Source organism: Pempheris klunzingeri, chromosome 12, assembly GCF_042242105.1.
Source record: "Pempheris klunzingeri isolate RE-2024b chromosome 12, fPemKlu1.hap1, whole genome shotgun sequence".
Lineage (NCBI taxonomy): Eukaryota > Metazoa > Chordata > Actinopteri > Acropomatiformes > Pempheridae > Pempheris > Pempheris klunzingeri.
The window spans coordinates 17,638,652-17,656,441 of NC_092023.1; the positions used below are offsets into that span (position 1 = coordinate 17,638,652).

Sequence of the window (17,790 nt, forward strand, 5' to 3'; positions counted from 1 at the left end):
TTAAAATCACACTCACACTCAAATCACAATCAGTTTGTAGACACTGGTTTTAATTGAAATGAAAATAAATATACATTATCTAAACATGTTCATGTTGACAAATTATCAAATAACTGGGCTGCCAGATGAGCATCCATAAGAGAGTCATACATAGTGTAAAAATATCCTCTGAAAGCACCAATAATTCTCTCCAAAACATTGTCAAAGTTTGGATATTTGGTTTCTTCACAATTAATCTCTATGTACAGATATCTGCAAATTAATGCAGAACCTGTAGACAAAAAACTGTCAACTGCAACTACAAACAACCCAAAGTGAACCAGGCCTTATATAGCTGATAGCGATACATCAAAAAATGCCTGGAACGGATCCTGATCGCGAACCTGCTTATTGGCTCAGCACGCCCCACGACCCAAATCAGGTCTGCCCACACTGAGGTGGCTGGCATCTGGTCTGGATGATAGTCATCTGTCAGCTGGGAAACTGAAGGTCCAGCAGTGTGAGGTCCTGACTGATGGGGACACTGTTTTCGTCACACAGGAAGTGGCTCCGGACTCCGATGATGAAGGTTTTTTTGGGGAGGGAGAGGAGGGTCTGGATCCTCTCTGCTGCCACTTGGATGTGCTTCACCTCCGAACCTGGAGCTGAGAGACAGACCAGTAAAAAATATTCAATGAGCTCTAGACACTCTGACCTCTGAGTATCCTGAATGCCAGATGACAAACCACTGTGGCAAAATACATTTCAAGTACATTTTGAGCATTTTATAGGGTAAAAAAATAAATGCCAAATGCATTTAAAGTTCCATAATTATTATTTATAAAATACTGTATTAATAATGTGATATGAGAGTAAATGGGCTTATACAACTATGATTTGATGATTTGAATCAATTGGAGTATCAAAACAATAAATACCAGTAGTCAAATCCTCATTCAATATTCATCACCAATTTATGTTTAATAGGTGAGAAGAATAAACCAGTAATATAAGTTTGTTTGCAGAAGATCACCTGTTTTATTTATGTGACAGACAGAAATACATCTATTATATATACATCAATAAAAGGTCAATCTGATGGTTCTTATTAGTCAGAAGGTAATTCTGGATTTATTAAATCTGGATTTTGATTTTTAGTTCAAATGTAGAGGTTTAAAATAATGTTCTGATTAGTCAGATAAATTAGATCAGATGAAAATAAACAATACGTAAAAAAAAAAGGCAATAACAATACAATAAAAACATTAACAACACCAGCAAAGTTTACCAGAACTTTGAAATTACTTGTCTTTCTCCTTCTCCTCCACCACATTTGAGAGAAATTTTTTTTCCTGCTCTACATTTATCTTCAGTGACTTCAGTAACTGATTCTGATTTTTACACCAAACACATGAAAAGTTTTATAAAATGTGATGTTTTGTTCTAAAGCAAACTCCCCAACAGTTTGTAGAGTCCAGCTAAAACCATTAGGCAATTAATCACTGAGTGGACTCACAGAAAATGAAGGTGAATTATCCTGATGATGGTTGGAGTCAATCTTTCTGGAGTCAACAGATCCTGGTTGCAGCTTCTCACATGTAAATATTTGCTGGTTTTCATTTGAATAATTTGAATGAGTTTTTCATAACATTGAGCTTTAGACGGTTGGTTGGACAGAACAAGTATTGTGAAGGAGTCACTTTGGGCTCTGGCTCATTTTGAAACAGCTTTTTACTATTTTCACCAGTTTTGCAAACCAAACAATAAATGGATTTGTGGAGAAAATAATCAGCAGATGAATTCAGAATGAAAATAATCATCTGCTGTAGTCTGGTACTAAATTGTTTAAAACGATCTCCACCTCAACCAAATCCGACAAGAAAATTCTGCTTTTTCATAAATGATGAGGAATAATAATCTAATGACAGAATATACAATAGTACAACAGTCACAACAACTGTTACAACTTTAATACTTTAACTACAGTTTCCTCATTATAGGAACAGACTTTTACTGCTAACAGAGTATTTTTTTCTGAGTACTGAGTACTGAGTCTGTCAGTGCAACTGACAGAAAATCAGTTTGTGTCTCACCTGCGGTTCTGTGGAGTTTATCAGGTGGAGCTTCGAGGATCTTCTGCAGCGGAACAGGAGGAACCTGAACACACACCTGACGGCTGCCCTGCCCACTCACTGTCAGCACACCTGGCCTGAAACACACACACACACACACACACAGATAATGTATTTTCAGGGTTTATCTCTCCATTTAAACTACAATCTCAAAATCCAAATTTAAGACAAAATGTCACCACGCCTCCCACAAAGATCAAACCACATGATTGGATATGATATATAAGTATAAGATAAGATAAGATATAAGATATAAGATATAAGATATAAGATAAGATAAGATAAGTATGATATAAATAAATTTAGATTTATATATATCTCCTGTACTGGCTTCTCTTCATTGGCTTCCAGTAAAATCTAGAATAGAGTTTAAAATCCTTCTCCTCACCTACAAGGCTCTTAAGGGTCAGGCCCCATCATATCTTAAAGATCTTATAGTACCGTACTACCCCACTAGAGCACTGCGCTCCCAGAATGCAGGTCTACTGGTGGTTCCCAAAGTCTCCAAAAGTAGTTCAGGAGCCAGAGCTTTCAGCTATCAGGCTCCTCTACTGTGGAATCTCCTTCCAGTTTGGGTTCGGGGGGCAGACACCCTCTCTACATTTAAGAGTAGACTAAAAACCTTCCTTTTTGACAAAGCATATATTTAAGGGCTGGATCAGGCCTTAGACCAGCCCCTAGTTATGCTGCTATAGGTTCAGACTGCCGGGGGACTCCTATGGTGCACTGAGCTCCTCTATTCTCTCTCCTCCTCTTCCTCTCCATCGTTATGTCTCATGTCAGCCAAATGTCTGCCTCTAACTTGCTATCTTCCCCGGAGCGTTTCTGTGCTTTCTCATCTCTCAGGTTCCTGTGGATCCTGTGGATCCTGGTCCTGGCCCTGCTGATGTGGTTCTCTGGTTCCTGTGGGTCCTGGTCCCGGTCCCGCTGATGTGGTTCTCTGGTTCCTGTGGATCCTGGTCCTGGTTCTGCTGATGTGGTTCCCTGGTTCCTATGGATCCTGGTCCTGGCCCCGCTGATGTGGTTCTCCACCAGCCAATGGATGTGCGTCTGTCCAAGGCTACAGCCTGTCCGTCCTTGGGAGCTGGATCTCTCCTTCACTGTGGTGCTCCCGGAGGTTTCTCTTTTCCCACTGGGTTTTTTGAGTTTTTCCTTCCTGAAGAAGGAGGGTCATAAAGGGCAGGTGATGCCTCGGACTGATCCATCGGACTGATCCACTGGCCTCATCGACTGCTGGACTCTTTATTAGATTGTTTGTTCGCTTACACTTGTTTATTTCAGTGAACTTTGTAAAGCACTATGAGACACTCTGTTGTGATATTGGGCTATACAAATAAATTGAATTGAATTGAATTGATATACTTACTGTTTACTATTGCACTGTATTATATTGTAACATGTAATAAATGTTTTGCAAATGTTTTTGTAAATGTCCATGTTTAACTAAAATGTTGGCATCAGAATAATTCTAATAATGACCGCTGATAATATAGGTCGTACCTGTAGTATCGGCGTACGGCGGTGTAGGGCAGGCAGCTGTAACATGGGCTGTAGATGCCGTTGGCGTCAGTATCAAGTTCAGCGGAGCAGCGGCCACACCCACTGTAGGTGATGTCACCATTCAGCACCGCTAAGATGCCAGCAATCGCCGTGGAGCTGTCCAGGCCCGGCTGAGCTGCATTCTGGGAAGGCGGAGCATCTTGGAAGTGGAAGGAGATGACCTGGACTCTGAGCTCTACGTCACCTGGTGGAGCAAAAAAATAAAATCGTCCTCTCAGATACTGTTCACACACTTGATTCACACATTCACAGCCGTAATTTACCGTTGGTGTCCCTCAGGGCTCTACTTTTGTTTTTTGCTTATTTATTTATTTATTGGTCATGTTTTGCCTCCATAATAGAGGGGGCAGACAGGAAACGGGAGAGAGAGGGGAATGATGTGCAGCAAAGGTCACCAGCTGGGACCAAACACCAACAGATGACCATACGGCCATGTGGCATGCGCTGCAACAACTCAACTCCCAAAGCACTCTGAGGCCCTCTTTTCTTATCACATAAAGGAAGCTTTGATATACATGTGGTGTCCCTCAGGGTTCAAGTTTGGCTCTCTGAAAGTTTAGGACTATTTTTAACTATGCTAGCAGCATAGTTATAGGGAAGGTTATGTTGTTTGGTCAGTCGGTCCACCACTTTAGTCTGAGTCTCGCACTTCCAGACCTCTCTCTACACTCTGGTTGAATCTATCATCATTGTGGTACATGGGGAAAAATGCTCTGGCTTGTTTGTATTTCTTTAAACCAATCACAATGGTCTTGTGTGGCACTAAGCCCAGGATGCAATAATCTTACAAAATAGTTTTGGAGGGGAAAACTTGTTTTGGTGGATAATAAATAAATATAATGCTTATGCAAACATGGGCTAATGCTTTTGCTAGCTGGGGCTAATGATTATGCTAAGTGGTGCTAATGCTTGTGATAACTTGCTACAAGTAATGCAGAACCAAAAGCTAGAAAGAAGCACATCATAGAGGTCATGGGCCAAAGTGTCCCCATGTTTGATTCAATGTCAGGACATCAGGACCGCCAATCAGCGATTAGATTCTTCACTTCACTTTAGCTCTTTGACAATTTTTCACCAAAGCTGAATATTTTCAAGTCACGTCTCTCATATCACCCAGTGCAATTTCACGTCATCTTGATTATGTTTACGTCTTTGATCTTTGCCCCACAAAGTCAGTGCAAAGTGATGCTTGGAGAGGCATCAAAAAGCTGAAAAAACATCTTTTATATGGATGTTTTGGTGCTAAGAGACTAAAGGCTCAAGTAGGTTTGTACTTTTGCTCATTAAACAAACACAAAGTAAGCAGTTTAGGCTTCTAAGCTTCTGTGGTAATAGGAATTACTTCAACAGCAGAATTGACATGTGTGAACTCTGCATTTACGGTTGAATATTTGCCGTATTGTCACTAGTTTGTGACAGTGAGATTTACAATATGAACAAAACTCGTTTTTGCAAATTTATCAAAGAGCATTACCAAATATTAGGAGGAAATTCAGGTTTTGGTTGAAAACTTAAAATGTTTTGCAGCAAAGATTTTCTGTTTTCTCAATCTAATCTATTTATTGGTTTCATGGCCATTGCCATCTTGTCTTTCGGAGTCAGAAGTGCCGTTTGTTTGAAGAAGATCACCTCTGATTGGTTAGTCAACAGGTAGCCCTACCCTAAAGCCTCCATTGTTTTCAGGTCTAATGTCTTCTAAATGGGACCATAATTTACTAAATGAACACCTGCTGCGTTGAAGAAGACTGTAAACTAGCAACTGAGACCATAAACTCATTAGGAAATGTTTACTGAGATAATAAATCAAGTTAGAAGTCGGCTCATTTTCTCATAGACTCCCATCCAATCAGACTTCTGTTTGGAGCCAGTGGAGTTGCCCCCTGCTGGACATTAGAAAGAATGTAGGTTCAAGGCTCTTTAGCAATGGTTTCACTGTTTAAACCTGGAGGCTATGTCCACTTCTTTTATAGTCATTGGTGTGAAATGAACAGATTATGTTTACTGTGTAATTAAATAATGTTAGGTGAAAATGAAACCAACTCTATATATCCTGTATTTCTCTGTTCTTATCCATTGACAAGAAAAACCTAAAATATAGTTATATAAAGTTCTATGTATATCTGATGACTGTAGGAAACAAATAATAAATATTTCAGTCAGCCTGTAATTCTAAACTCATTTAAAGTGTAGAACAGAACATAATTTCAGCTCTGTAAAAGTTTACCAGGCGATATTTCCACCCTTTGCAGGGTTTATTTCAGGTGAGCCTCACAATAAAGATGCTCTCAGACTCACCGCTGTATTTCTGGGAAAGCAGCGTGTCAATGTCCATCTCCAGACTGCTGCCACTTCCTGTTTGGACAGGTCGTGGTTTGAAGAAGTCCTGCGCCCGGCGGTTGGCAGCATCCAGAGGCTGGACAGAGCTCCAGGGGGTTGAGTGCAGCTCTGGGTGGTCAGAGGTCAAACCCTCCCTCACCAGGAGGACATGGAAGTCCCAGACAGCTGCTGAAAGAAACAGAAGATTTATAAAGTTCATTGTGATTTCAGTGACAATGGAGGAGTTTCAGGTGTTGCTGGTCTACTGCTGCCATAGGGCCTAGGTTTAGAAACACCAGAATTACCTTTTAAGATTAGTGTAAACCTTAACTTTAAGTCATTACACATATACTACCGGTTTGTGTGTGTGTGTGTGTGTGTGTGTGTACATCTATGTGTGTGTGTGTGTGTGTGTGTGTGTGTACCTCTGTCTTTGTTGAAGCGAGGCAGCCAGTCCACAGCTGCTCCCCACAGCAGAAGCGCTCCTTGCTGGCCGTCCGGCTGCTCCACAGTGAGAATGGCCTTCAGCTGGACAGCTGACCTGCAGCGAGACGTCGCCTCGCTCCGCCACGCTGGCAACCATCCATTTCATTAAGACTCTTTTACATATCAGTTTCAAAGTCAAAACATCAGAATTAACCAGCGCATTTTACAGAACTCAGTGGTGTGCCACAGGGATTTGCCCTGGGACCACTGTTGTTCTGTATTCATATAAATACTGTTGGTCAAAATCTACCGATTGCAAATGCCAATGTTAACAGTGATGATACTTGTATTAATTCCTCAAAAATTCAGACTTGTTTTTAACACATTCCAAACATGTATGTGTGATTCAAAAGTTGTATTGAACGCTTATAAACTCAAACATGTTATTGACAAACATTAAGTAAAAGCTAATGAACCAGCTACTGTTACAGACAAAAAAATGCTGAGCTTGTTTCTTCCTACAAATATTAAGGATTTGTTCTCAATGACAATTTCTTTTCAGTTCCATATTGAACAGATTGGCAGACATGGCCGTCACAGTGAGTCAAACTTAAAGGGTAACTCCAGGTTTTTAAATCTGGGTCCTATTTTGTACATATTCTGGTGTCTAAATGACTGGTAGGTACAAAAAGTGTTGGAACTGGTCCTCAGCCAGCAGCCGCCAAACGGGCTGCAATAGCTGCAACAGTAATTCTAATATTAATCTAATATTAATATCATAAATATTGCAGCCAATTTGGCGGCTGCTGGCTGAGGTGATCTACGGGACCAATTCCAACACTTTTTGTACGTTCCAGTCATTTAGACACAAGAATATGTACAAATAGGGCCCGGGTTTAAAATCACTGGCTGAAACCAAGTAATGGCTGAGCGACATCAGTTCACCACTGCTAAACGAGTTCAGCTCAGCGTCTCATCGTGATTCCTGATGCTGAACCAGAAGAGTCTCATGTCTGTACCTGTGACCAGCTCACCTGTGCCAATGTGTGCGTGTGTGACACGCAGCAGGGCGTGAACCAGCATGTTGGCCCTCAGAGACCTGAGCGTGGCATAGGGTAGGCGGTTCAGGTCCTGAGGGGGGCGGAGGTTCAAAGACACTAGCAGGGGGCGCCGCTCCCGGAGAAAGCCGCACAAAGAGCTGAGAGAGTGAGCATTAACATGCTGAGGAACTGGAGAGAGAGAGAGAGAGGCAGTTGAACTAGGGACAGTCAGCAGAGGAGGCTGCTGATTAATCACGGGTGTGGCCGTACCTGATGGTGAGGTGGAAGCGGTGATTGGTCCCAGATTGAGCAGTTTGGTGCTGAAGGTCGACTGCAGCACTGTCTCTCCTCTCCATCTGTCTTCATTCACCTGCAGTCCTGAACGACAATACAACAATGTTTGCATTAATACGACAAATTTGTAAATTTTAAATGGATAGTTCAGATTATTTGAAGTGTGGTTGTATGAGGTCCTTCTCCACAGTCAGTGTATCACCTATAGTAGATGGTGGTTTGCACGCCCCAGTTTGGAGAAGCAGCCAGGAGTCCCGGCACAGACACTAAGTAATGTACTGCTGTGGATGGGGGACAGCAGGATTTTAGCCTCCTTAAAAAAAGGAGGTTAAATCCATGTTCCTGCTGCTCCGTCCACAGCAGTGCATTTCTTAGCGTCTGTGCCAGTACTGCCGGCTTCTCCAAACTGAGGGCGTTGACAGCCACACGCAGTTAGAGATAAAAAACCTTCCCAGCTGACCAATCACACCGTGAGGTGGACAGGGCATGTGTATCTGTACCTGTGATGAGCAGAACATCTCCAGGACTGACAGTCAACACCCAGAACGCCGCTCGTCGCCACAGCACCACCTTCATCTCAACACCTGATTGGTCTGTTACCACGATGGACGCCAGAGGGATAAAGGTTCCCGCTGCTGGCCCAGACTTCACCTTCAATCCCACAAATCAAACACTTTACCTTCAGCACATGTAAAGTGTTTAGAAAGTGAAAACTGGGCCCTATTTGTACAAATTCTGGTGTCTAAATGACAGGTCGGTACAAAAAGTGATGAAACTGGTCCAGTAGATCACCTCAGCCAGCAGCCGCCAAACGGGCTGTAATGGCTGCAACTTAATCCTTTAGGAAAACTGCACCTAATTAAAGTAGGTCCACTAAAAGTGCTTGTTTTTCCACTGACAGGCTCAGATTGTTATTCTGAGTGTCTGACAACATTATGGAAAGGATCCCTACTGAGCTGTGTTTCGTATTTTATCTGTTTTAAATGTGTTTCTTGTATGTATTTACACTATTTATGCTTTGTTATGCTGTAGCAACAGACAGCAACTTAAGTGAAAGTGAATATTTTTCCGCATCTGATGATGAACCTCTCATCGAACATGGTGTTAAAAATCCCTCTAACTGGTTAACATCTGGCCCGATGCTACCGATTACTAAAAAATATTGATGTGGAATATACGATTGAAAGAGTTTTTATTTTTATTATGGGTTCTCCTTTCCATTTGTTTGTCTGACTTCCTGCTCACCTCATCTGCTGAGTGGGCATGATCAGGTCTGACAGTGGTTTTTAGCCTTAAGGAATCATTTTCTTTCACATAATTCAGATTTTACGAGCCCACGATAGAAGATGTATCGTAACATCTCCACTCACCTTGACTTCCTTAAGGTGACAGGGGTGAACTACTGCCACCAGTACAGAGTATTGCAACCCCTGTTTGTCACACCGGACTAGAAGTGTGGGGGGACCCTTAAGCCCGGCAGCAGTGGCAGCGGTAGCAGCAGCGCTGTTCACCGGCACCACAGGCGCTTGAGCCCTGAGGTTTTCTGAGATTCGAGCTTTCTTGAAATTGGGGGATTTGGATGGGGAAGGTTGGGCCGGCGTGGACTTCTGTTGCTCGGCCTCCTGGGAGCACAGCACCCCATCTGTGGTGGCCTCAACGATGATGCCCCCTTCCTCCGCCCTGGGGGTCAGGCTGGGTTGGCTGAAGAGCTCGACAGAGGCTCCAGGTGACGGGATGACAGGGCTGAAGAGCTCTGGGGTGCTGGAGGAACCGGATGGAGGAGTTTTGGGAGGTGAGATTTTCTCAGGACTTGCTGCTAATTGGGCACCATGCCTGCCTCTGAGGATCAATGCCTGACTCAAAGTCCAGGTAGCAAGGTAATGAGTATGGGCGGAAAGGCGAGGGACGGCCAGTGACAACTGGGGTTTAGAGGCATGTGGAGGTTCAGGTTCTGGTTTGCCTGATTCTGGACGAGCTGCAGGGAAACAGCTGTCCAGATAGTCATGAACTGAAGCTGAACACCGAACTTCTTCTCCAGTATCTGATTCTTCATCTCGGGCGAGAAATCTTCCTGTAGGTCTGTGATCATCCAAGCAAAATTCTTCCTGTGATCCGACTCCTTCCTGTCCGTGTGACTCATCCGGATCAGTATTTGTTATGTCATCCTGGCGACTCTCAGTAGATCGATCAGCTACGTTCTCCTTGTTGGCTCTTTCCTCCTCTGACGACAATCTTGCTTGACTTCTAGCCTCATCTGAAAAATAAACAAATCATAAATTTTTTTTCAGTTTTTTTTTTTAACAAATTGGGAAACAAACTTATGTGCATTCTTGCCAGATGTTCAGATTGATTCCACTGTGAATCTTTCAAAAAGTACGGCTATTTTTAGAGCAGTTTTCAGAAAAACAAGTTACAAGGCAAGACATTAAAGAAATTAATACTGGATTTTTTTTTTTTAAACTGAAAATCTTGAAGGAAAATAAACTAAAAATCACTTTGAAGATTATGATCTTTTGCACAGCAAAACCCTCCAGGATATTGAAAAGTGGTGTTCTCCAGGCAGTATATCACAGGAAATAATTACAATAATGTAAAATATATGATTTGGATGTATCTAAAAACAAAACAAGATGTTAAAAAAGGCTGCTCAGTTGGTCTGAATTAAGTGAAAATGCACTGAAACACTTTGACGTGAGACATTTAGATTATTTCAGCTATTCAGGTCACATCAGTAAGGTTTAAAAACTAGGCTTCTATTAAAAAAAAATATTTTGGCGTATGAATCTTCCAGCTTTGCAGAATCATCCTTTTAGCTGCCAAAAAGGCCGATCCTACTATTGTCTTGTCTCTGTTTGATCGCATCTGTGCAGCCATGTAGCCCAACATGAGCAAACAACAAAATATATAACAAATTGTCCAAATATGGCATCCATCAGTTTCTCAGAATCCTCATTTAAATGTGACGTCCCTTTTAGTTTGACCAACTGCCCAAAACCCAAAGATATTCATTTTACTTTGACATAGAACTGAGAGAAACAGCAGATTTCTGTTGATCGACTACTAATTTCAAACTAAAATAGAGTATAATTTACTTTATTTCTTCTAAATAGATTATAGGTTTAGACTACAAATGTCCTTTATTTTTCTGTCCAGAAAAGTAACAAACTATTGAAAGAAGAGATAATAATTGCAGACAGTTAGGGAAATGTAATATATATCAAAGAAGAATAGCTGTTGGCTATTTTAACATCAATACTTTTGACAGCTAGAACAATAGAGCGTTGGGAAATGTAAACAAATTAATTATTCCTAATTACAGCAGCATGTAATATACGGAACTACAGAAAATGTAGGTGAAATATGAAAATACAACAAAAATTTAAAGTATTTGTATTAAAAAAACTCTTGCTTGAGAAACTTGAAATACCCAAAATATCATAAATACATTTAGAAATATATCAACATAATAAAAAGAGACTATAAATTAAATTATAAATTAGAGACTGAAACAAATTCCATCAACCTCGTCTCTTGGGTCCCTGAATGCCTCACCTGTTGCAGGCCTCAGATGCCGATCCCACCAGGTGAGCTCCAGGTGTCTCCAGTCAGCAGGGGGATGCTGCTCAGCCTCCACACCAGCACCAGACACTGAGGTTAGCCCAGAGCAGGCAGGAGGAGCCCCCAGGAAGACGTGGATCTTCGGTCGGTCAGACATGCTGCTGAGGAGGAAAGTACAGAAGTTAATTCAGGACAAAATGATTCAGTTAAAGCAGATTCAAGCTTCTCTGAGAAGCAGGTTTTGATTAACAGGCAGCAAAATTACTATCAGTAAGTTGTATTATTTAGTCCATATTTCTAATAGCATTAATATGCATTTTATCGATTTATATGTCTCATGTTATGTGTTGCCTGTCCTCGTACAGAAAATGACAGCAGTGGTCATTCTGTCAAGGGGATTAAACCCATGGATTTCTAGAGAGAACTGGTTACAGCATTGGAGGCGGGACTTTGTTCCTTTATATGAAAGGTGCTCACAACACATGAACCCAAAAAAAGTTCGACTTCCCAGGTATAAAAGTCATTCCAAGTCATTTAGTCATTTATAAAGAGCGACAAAGGTCAATGTTGAGTTATTTTAACTTACATAACGTGTGCTGCATTTGCAACATAACTTTTAATGTAAAATCTGTCACATAAATTCAGGGATGCAATTTTATCAGTGATGGTGACATGGATGTGTAGGTCTATGGGGTCATGCCCCACAGGAAGACATTTTTTAAATATCAGCTTTAAAATTTAGATTTACAGTCATTTTAGCATGATGATCTTTGAAAAAATTCACCCTAAGTGCAATGTCATCTTATTGCAACAAACATGGTGACCAGTTGTCCCACATCATGAACCATGGCACAGTTCAAATGGGATCAAAAAAATGATTTGTCTCTCGCCATTGATCAACATCTGTAAAAGAATTGCCAATGAATTTCTATAAAACTATGTATCTAAATGTTCCTGATTGAATTTAGTTTAGCTAACGTTACTTTAGCTAGCCTGAAGGTTTGAAGGGGGAAAAAAAGCCTGCGTTATGTTAATGAGTATGTACTAAAAGTTGTTTTGTGGTCAAATGTCATATTATTTCATATTTTTAAATTACCTATTGATATTCACTTCAACCACCGACGTAGCACAAAACCCTTTCCCCCTGAAAAAAGTCCTAGCGGAAACACTGCTGTATGTCATATTGTGCTGTGTATACTGTGTCAGGTCGGCTTTGACACAGGTAGATCCTTTAAAGTAAGTAAGTGAACTGTTCATTTAAACAGTGAATGTGCTCTAAAGAGGAGACTGCAACAGACCAAACTCCACAGGTAAAAGTGGTGATTTTTGGCATTATTATGTAAGAATGACTGCATTGTTTGCCTCATGGTTATATGTCTCACCACAGAGGAAGAAAAGGCCTCTCTGGAGTTTCAGCAGCTTTAACTTTAAAACTGAACAACTCGTCAGATCTTACACAACCATGACTCGGCAGAAACGCTTCACAGCATGGAGGCAGAACATGGATCCATCATGCAGATGGATGCAGATGGCGGTCTGTTTCCCAGCTGGGAACAATAACCAGGCAGAGCCGCTGGTTCGCCATGGCTCCACCTATCGGATGGCAGGATGCTGGGGGAGGCGGCAGTGAGGAGAACAGAGGTTCAGACCCGTTTGACAGCCAGTCGTTTCACATCATCTGGATTCAATCCTGGTGCAATTTGAACATCAAGAGGATAGCTGTGAGGATCTGTTTGGGCTCTGGCTCATATTGGTAACCATGGTGGTAGTTTAGTTTAACAAAAAAATAAAACGTAACTAAGCAAATATGCTCAGGAGCTTTTTGTCACATTGTATAGTCTTCCTCAGCAGATATAATCACCTGTTTGAACATAATGGAGGAGATGACAGCAGGGCTATCTCCATGACAAGCGAGCAAACCCCACCTGCCCAGAAAAACCTACTAAGTGGACACTGAATACATTTTTTGGCTTTATTAACACTGCAGCCTTTATGGGGAGCCAACACAACTTAAGCCTGAGTTTAAAAGAAGAGGCTGAGGAGTCGAGGACTTTTAATCAAAGACTTTTGATTAAATTATTTTTTTTTAAAAAACTACAACTAGAAGAAGGGAAATCAATCTGTGGTTTGATTGATGATTTGTAAAATGATCAAAACATATGTATTTTTAAACCTGGGTCCTATTTTACATATCCTGGTGTCTGAATGACTGGTAGGTACAAAAGTGTTGGCATTGGTCCAGTAGCTCTCCTTTGCTCGCAGCTGCTAAACGGGCTGCAATGGCTGCAATGCAATCCTTTGGGGCAACTGCATCTGATCAAAGTACGTCCACACAATGTGACTTAATAAAGTCACATTGATGAATAAACAATAACTCTGCTGAATTACTAACTAAACTAATTGCTCAATTCTGTTGACGCTAATGCCCACTGATGTGATTTAAAAAATCCTTTAAGTCATTATAATGAGAAATAGTGACTGAGTATCTCAAAATAATGACTTTAGATAGTTATTATTTCTAATCATAGTTTCTAATTATAATGACTTACATTATAACATTGGTGGAATTGGGCTTCCAAATATTTATGCTGGAATGTTTAAAATCGTAAATAAAATGTTTTACAGCAAACCATGAACGATTTATCGCTTTATGCTTTTATTTTTTAAGTCAAAACCGGAAGTTTTCTGTATGCTAATGCTAGTGAGCTTTACGCTGGCTTAGAAACAACCCAAATAATATAACACGTCAAATAAGATGAAAGGTGTTCGTTGCTGACATGTGAGCTTCACTTTATATGTGTCTGATTCCACTTGGCGCAGATTCAGAGTCCCGCTGTCGAGTATAACTGAGTTAGAAGGCGGCTGTGCGGTGCTAAAGTTTAGCTAACTTAGCCTACACGGTCAAAACGGTCCCGTGTAGTTTAGTGTTTAGTTGATAGCTGCACGTGCGCACGCTGTCACGCAGCGGTGTAGTTTAACGTGTAGTTTAGCGGAAGGGGCGTCCGGAGGAGGAGCCGCTGCTGCGGGTAAACTTTTAATATTCCCCGTGGCATTTCCTCGCCTTCCACCAACACCCTGCACCTCTGCCCCGGCACACAGATCTCCCCGGGACGGCAAACTTCATTAAACCCCCCAAAATGTACCGGTACTTTGGAGAGCTACTCACCCGGGGAGCGGGCAGCGTCCTGGCCTCGGGCTGCTCCGCCGCCGCAGCCGCTGCAGACTCGGCTCTCCCGGCGACCGCGTCCCTGCTGCGGTACCGCGGCTACAGCCAGGCCGTAGACCTGGACGACGACCCGAACTTCTTCACCATGGTGGAGGGTTTCTTCGACCGGGGCGCCGCTATCGTGGAGGACAAGCTGGTGGAGGGCCTGAAGACCCGGGAGAGCCCCGAGCAGAAGAGGAAGCGGGTCCGCGGGATCCTGAGGATCATCAAACCGTGTAACCACGTCCTGAGCGTCAGCTTCCCCATCAGGAGGGACAACGGGGAGTGGGAGGTGATAGAGGGCTACCGGGCTCAGCACAGCCAGCACCGGACACCCTGCAAGGGAGGTGAGCTGCACCGGGACCACAGACCTGCACCTATCTATCAGTGTACATTAGCAGAGGACTCTGTCAGGAGGGTTAAACTGGGTCAAGAGGTTCTATTACAAAAGTATTTTGTCGCTGTTGTAGGAATGGAGTGGTGGAAAGTTACTCAGTACCCGTGGGGGAAGAAGTACTCCATGTTTTACTACAGTAAAAGTACTAAAACCACATGTAGACATGCTCTGGAAGTAAAAGTCCTATATTCAAAATTTTCCTAAAGTGGAAGCACAAAAATGTTCAAGACCAAAAATAAAAGTACACTGACATATCATAATATTGGATTCTAAGGTGGAGCTCATTTTAATGACTTAATGTTCTGCTGGGTATCTTATTTTAACCCATCAGTAATACATGATATTTTATTTGTTCATTGTATTTGGTATTTTGATATTTTATTAATCTCTTTTCAAAGTAACTGCAGTTATCTTGGATCCTGGAGCAAGTATTGTACAGTACAGTACAGTACAGTATTTGCCTTGCCCATGTTAAAAGGTACTTAAACGTTACTCTAATAAAATGTGCAGTAAACTGAGGTGAGACTGACACAAGGATGGTGATACCATGAAAAGTTATGACCTCACGAAAGGCACTATGCAGTAGTGTTATTGGTGGGGATGTTGTTAGGGACTGATCTTCCTGTAGATAAACCACAAGAGGAGAGAAGTCACATGGACTCCCGTCATGAATACAGTGAACACGACCACATTTGAAGGCCCCATAAATGAAGTGATGTCATGGTGATTTCCTACAGCAAGCATAAAGTGCCAAGTATCATCATTTTTCATTCTCTATTTCCCAAAAAAACAAAATGCTGTAAAAAGCAGTGAACACCCAGTCGAAAATGCCACATTTTACAGCTTTTTTTTTGTAGAATAGTGAGTCCTTTCTTCTGTTTTGTGCAGCCAGGAAGTTCAGAGCTTCTGTACACCATCACTGGCATGATGGCATTTTGGTGGGTTTTTACGGTGTACAAAATAGCTTAGAAAGCGACGGGTTTTATGTTTTTTTACAACATGAAAAATGGTGATTTTTTAGTATGAAAAGTGATGGTATTTGGCACTTTCTGCTTGCCTGGCTGAGGCAAGTTGTTGTTTAAAGTCTTAAACACAACAGTTAACTGGCTTTGCTCATAAAATACTTATTAATTAGTTTAACTGACAAGTATTTATGTTGCCCTTTTGGGAGATAAAATTATGTTTTTGTCAATGGAGTCTGGTGGCTTTGAGGAGAGCGATATAACGGCTGTTAAACGAAAAGGATCTTAGAGGTTTATATTTGTAGGGATCCTATTTGATAAAGTTTGGAGTAAAATTGTGTGTGTCAGGCTTGGGATGTAATTTTATGCAGGATGTGAAATGTATACGGATCTGTACATGTTGAATGTGGAGTTGGACAGGTTTAGTGTGTTTCAAGGTGGCCAGGTTTCCTCCCCAGACAGGAATGCTGACAGTCCAGTCAGCTCTGTGTGTGTGTGTGTGTGTGTCCTGAGTCTGTTTTGCTGTATGTTCGTCTCATCTGTCTCATAGTCTGACCATGTCTGTTCTTCAAAATATACTTAAAAGTAGAAAATGTTAATGTACTCATGTTGCAAAATAATGTATATATAATTGGATTAGAATTATTAATCCAGAAGAAGGCGTGGTGTCGTTAAAATGCTCTTTTTTTGGTAAGAGTCTGGTAGCAGATGCTTGAATCAGCTGCAGACCAGTGATGAGGGCATCATGACTCTCTAACCAAGTTGAAACATAAAAGCATGTTTACTTTGCGTATGCAGACCATCTTTAAAATTAGACCATTTTAACTACGAATGTTTGCTACTTCTCTTACATCATGCTGACCTCAACTGTGGAATAACTTCCTGTAGCTATGTTTTAAAATAAAGTGAAGACTGATCTTTTTAATCCAGCATTTAATTTGGGTTATCCAAGTTTGTCAGCTTTTAAATTTTAATCCTTGGTGTTCATATCAGTCTTTCCTGCTTGTTTTATTATTGTTTTGTAAAGCACTTTAAGCTACATCTTTGCACAAAAAGTGCTATGCAAATTAAAGGAGAACTGTGGCGTTTTTAAACCTGGGGCCTGTTTGTACATATTCTGGTGTCTAGATGACCAGAGTTCTCCTTTAAGACTTTGGAGAGGACGTTTCTGTAATCTGGCCCCTGATGGGCCATGTATTTCTTCAGGATCAGCTCACTAAAATAATTGTTCTTCAACACTTCCCCCACAGTGTTGAATTATCAGGCAATCCCAAAAGATGTGTTTGTTTGCACAATTAAAAGCAGCAAATCTCTGAATATTTCCTCTCATTCAGCCACTGAACCACTGCACAGGTTTTCTCTGCTCTCTGATATATATTTCACTTTTTAAAGAATACTCTTTTGTTTGTTTGTTAACAGGATGTCTCGAAAACGACATTGTTTGTTTTACTTTTTAAATGAGACATTTAGAGGACTGCTGAAGGTTCTGTCTTTCAGTTTATTTATTCATACTTTATGTGTGTCTAAGCTAAACTCAGATCATTTTAGAGCCATTTCCTCGACAGTCGCAACAAGATGTTTCCAGGAAAGCTTCAGTAGCTCAGGGCTCAAAGTTAAGTCAGCATGTCAGCAGGAACGTGAGACAAGTTAATCCCATCAGATAAAGACGTCCTGATCTCATTTCCTGAAGAAATCTGGCTGATAGACTTGATTCTTCAGTTTGGGTTCAATTAACAAAAATAACTGAGACGTGTTTGTCTCTGATGTTTAGTCTTATTATCATCTGCACCCTTGTTTGTGTAGTAGCAGTAGTATTTCTTATACTGGGGAAAGCACTATTACTCGGATACTGTACTTTATGTCTACTTCTACTTCGTCTACACCACATCTGAAAGGGAAATACTGTATTTTTTACTACATT

The 17,790-nt window shown here is 41.3% G+C and overlaps 2 protein-coding genes across 2 annotated transcripts in view; one reads left to right on the forward strand and one right to left on the reverse strand.

Moving 5' to 3' along the window:
• Nucleotides 1-14,608, reverse strand: shld2 (shieldin complex subunit 2). Its single transcript, XM_070840477.1, has 11 exons — nucleotides 14,472-14,608; nucleotides 11,300-11,466; nucleotides 9,118-10,001; nucleotides 8,248-8,398; nucleotides 7,724-7,831; nucleotides 7,448-7,642; nucleotides 6,413-6,559; nucleotides 5,967-6,176; nucleotides 3,612-3,855; nucleotides 2,073-2,188; nucleotides 1-644 (listed from the first exon to the last, which is right to left on the reverse strand). The coding sequence occupies exons 2-11, from the start codon at nucleotides 11,460-11,462 to the stop codon at nucleotides 472-474; spliced, it is 2,391 nt and encodes a 796-aa protein (XP_070696578.1). The 5' UTR covers nucleotides 11,463-11,466; nucleotides 14,472-14,608; the 3' UTR covers nucleotides 1-471.
• glud1a (glutamate dehydrogenase 1a) overlaps nucleotides 14,324-17,790 on the forward strand; it is a 23,200-nt gene continuing 19,733 nt past the window's right edge. The window contains exon 1 of the mRNA XM_070840479.1: nucleotides 14,324-14,857. Within this exon, the coding sequence (XP_070696580.1) occupies nucleotides 14,443-14,857 (415 nt within the window). The 5' untranslated portion in view covers nucleotides 14,324-14,442. The remainder of the gene's footprint in view (nucleotides 14,858-17,790) is intronic.

Bases quoted from the DNA above. Each gene is read 5' to 3' on its own strand.
- shld2 (XM_070840477.1), bottom strand. From the start codon at position 11,462: ATGTCTGACCGACCGAAGATCCACGTCTTCCTGGGGGCTCCTCCTGCC. The intron at 3,856-5,966 runs GTGAGTCTGAGA...TTGCTCCACCAG, and splicing joins GCTTTCCCAGAAATACAGCG to GTGACGTAGAGCTCAGAGTC. The intron at 2,189-3,611 runs GTACGACCTATA...TGTGTGTTTCAG, and splicing joins GCCGTACGCCGATACTACAG to GCCAGGTGTGCTGACAGTGA.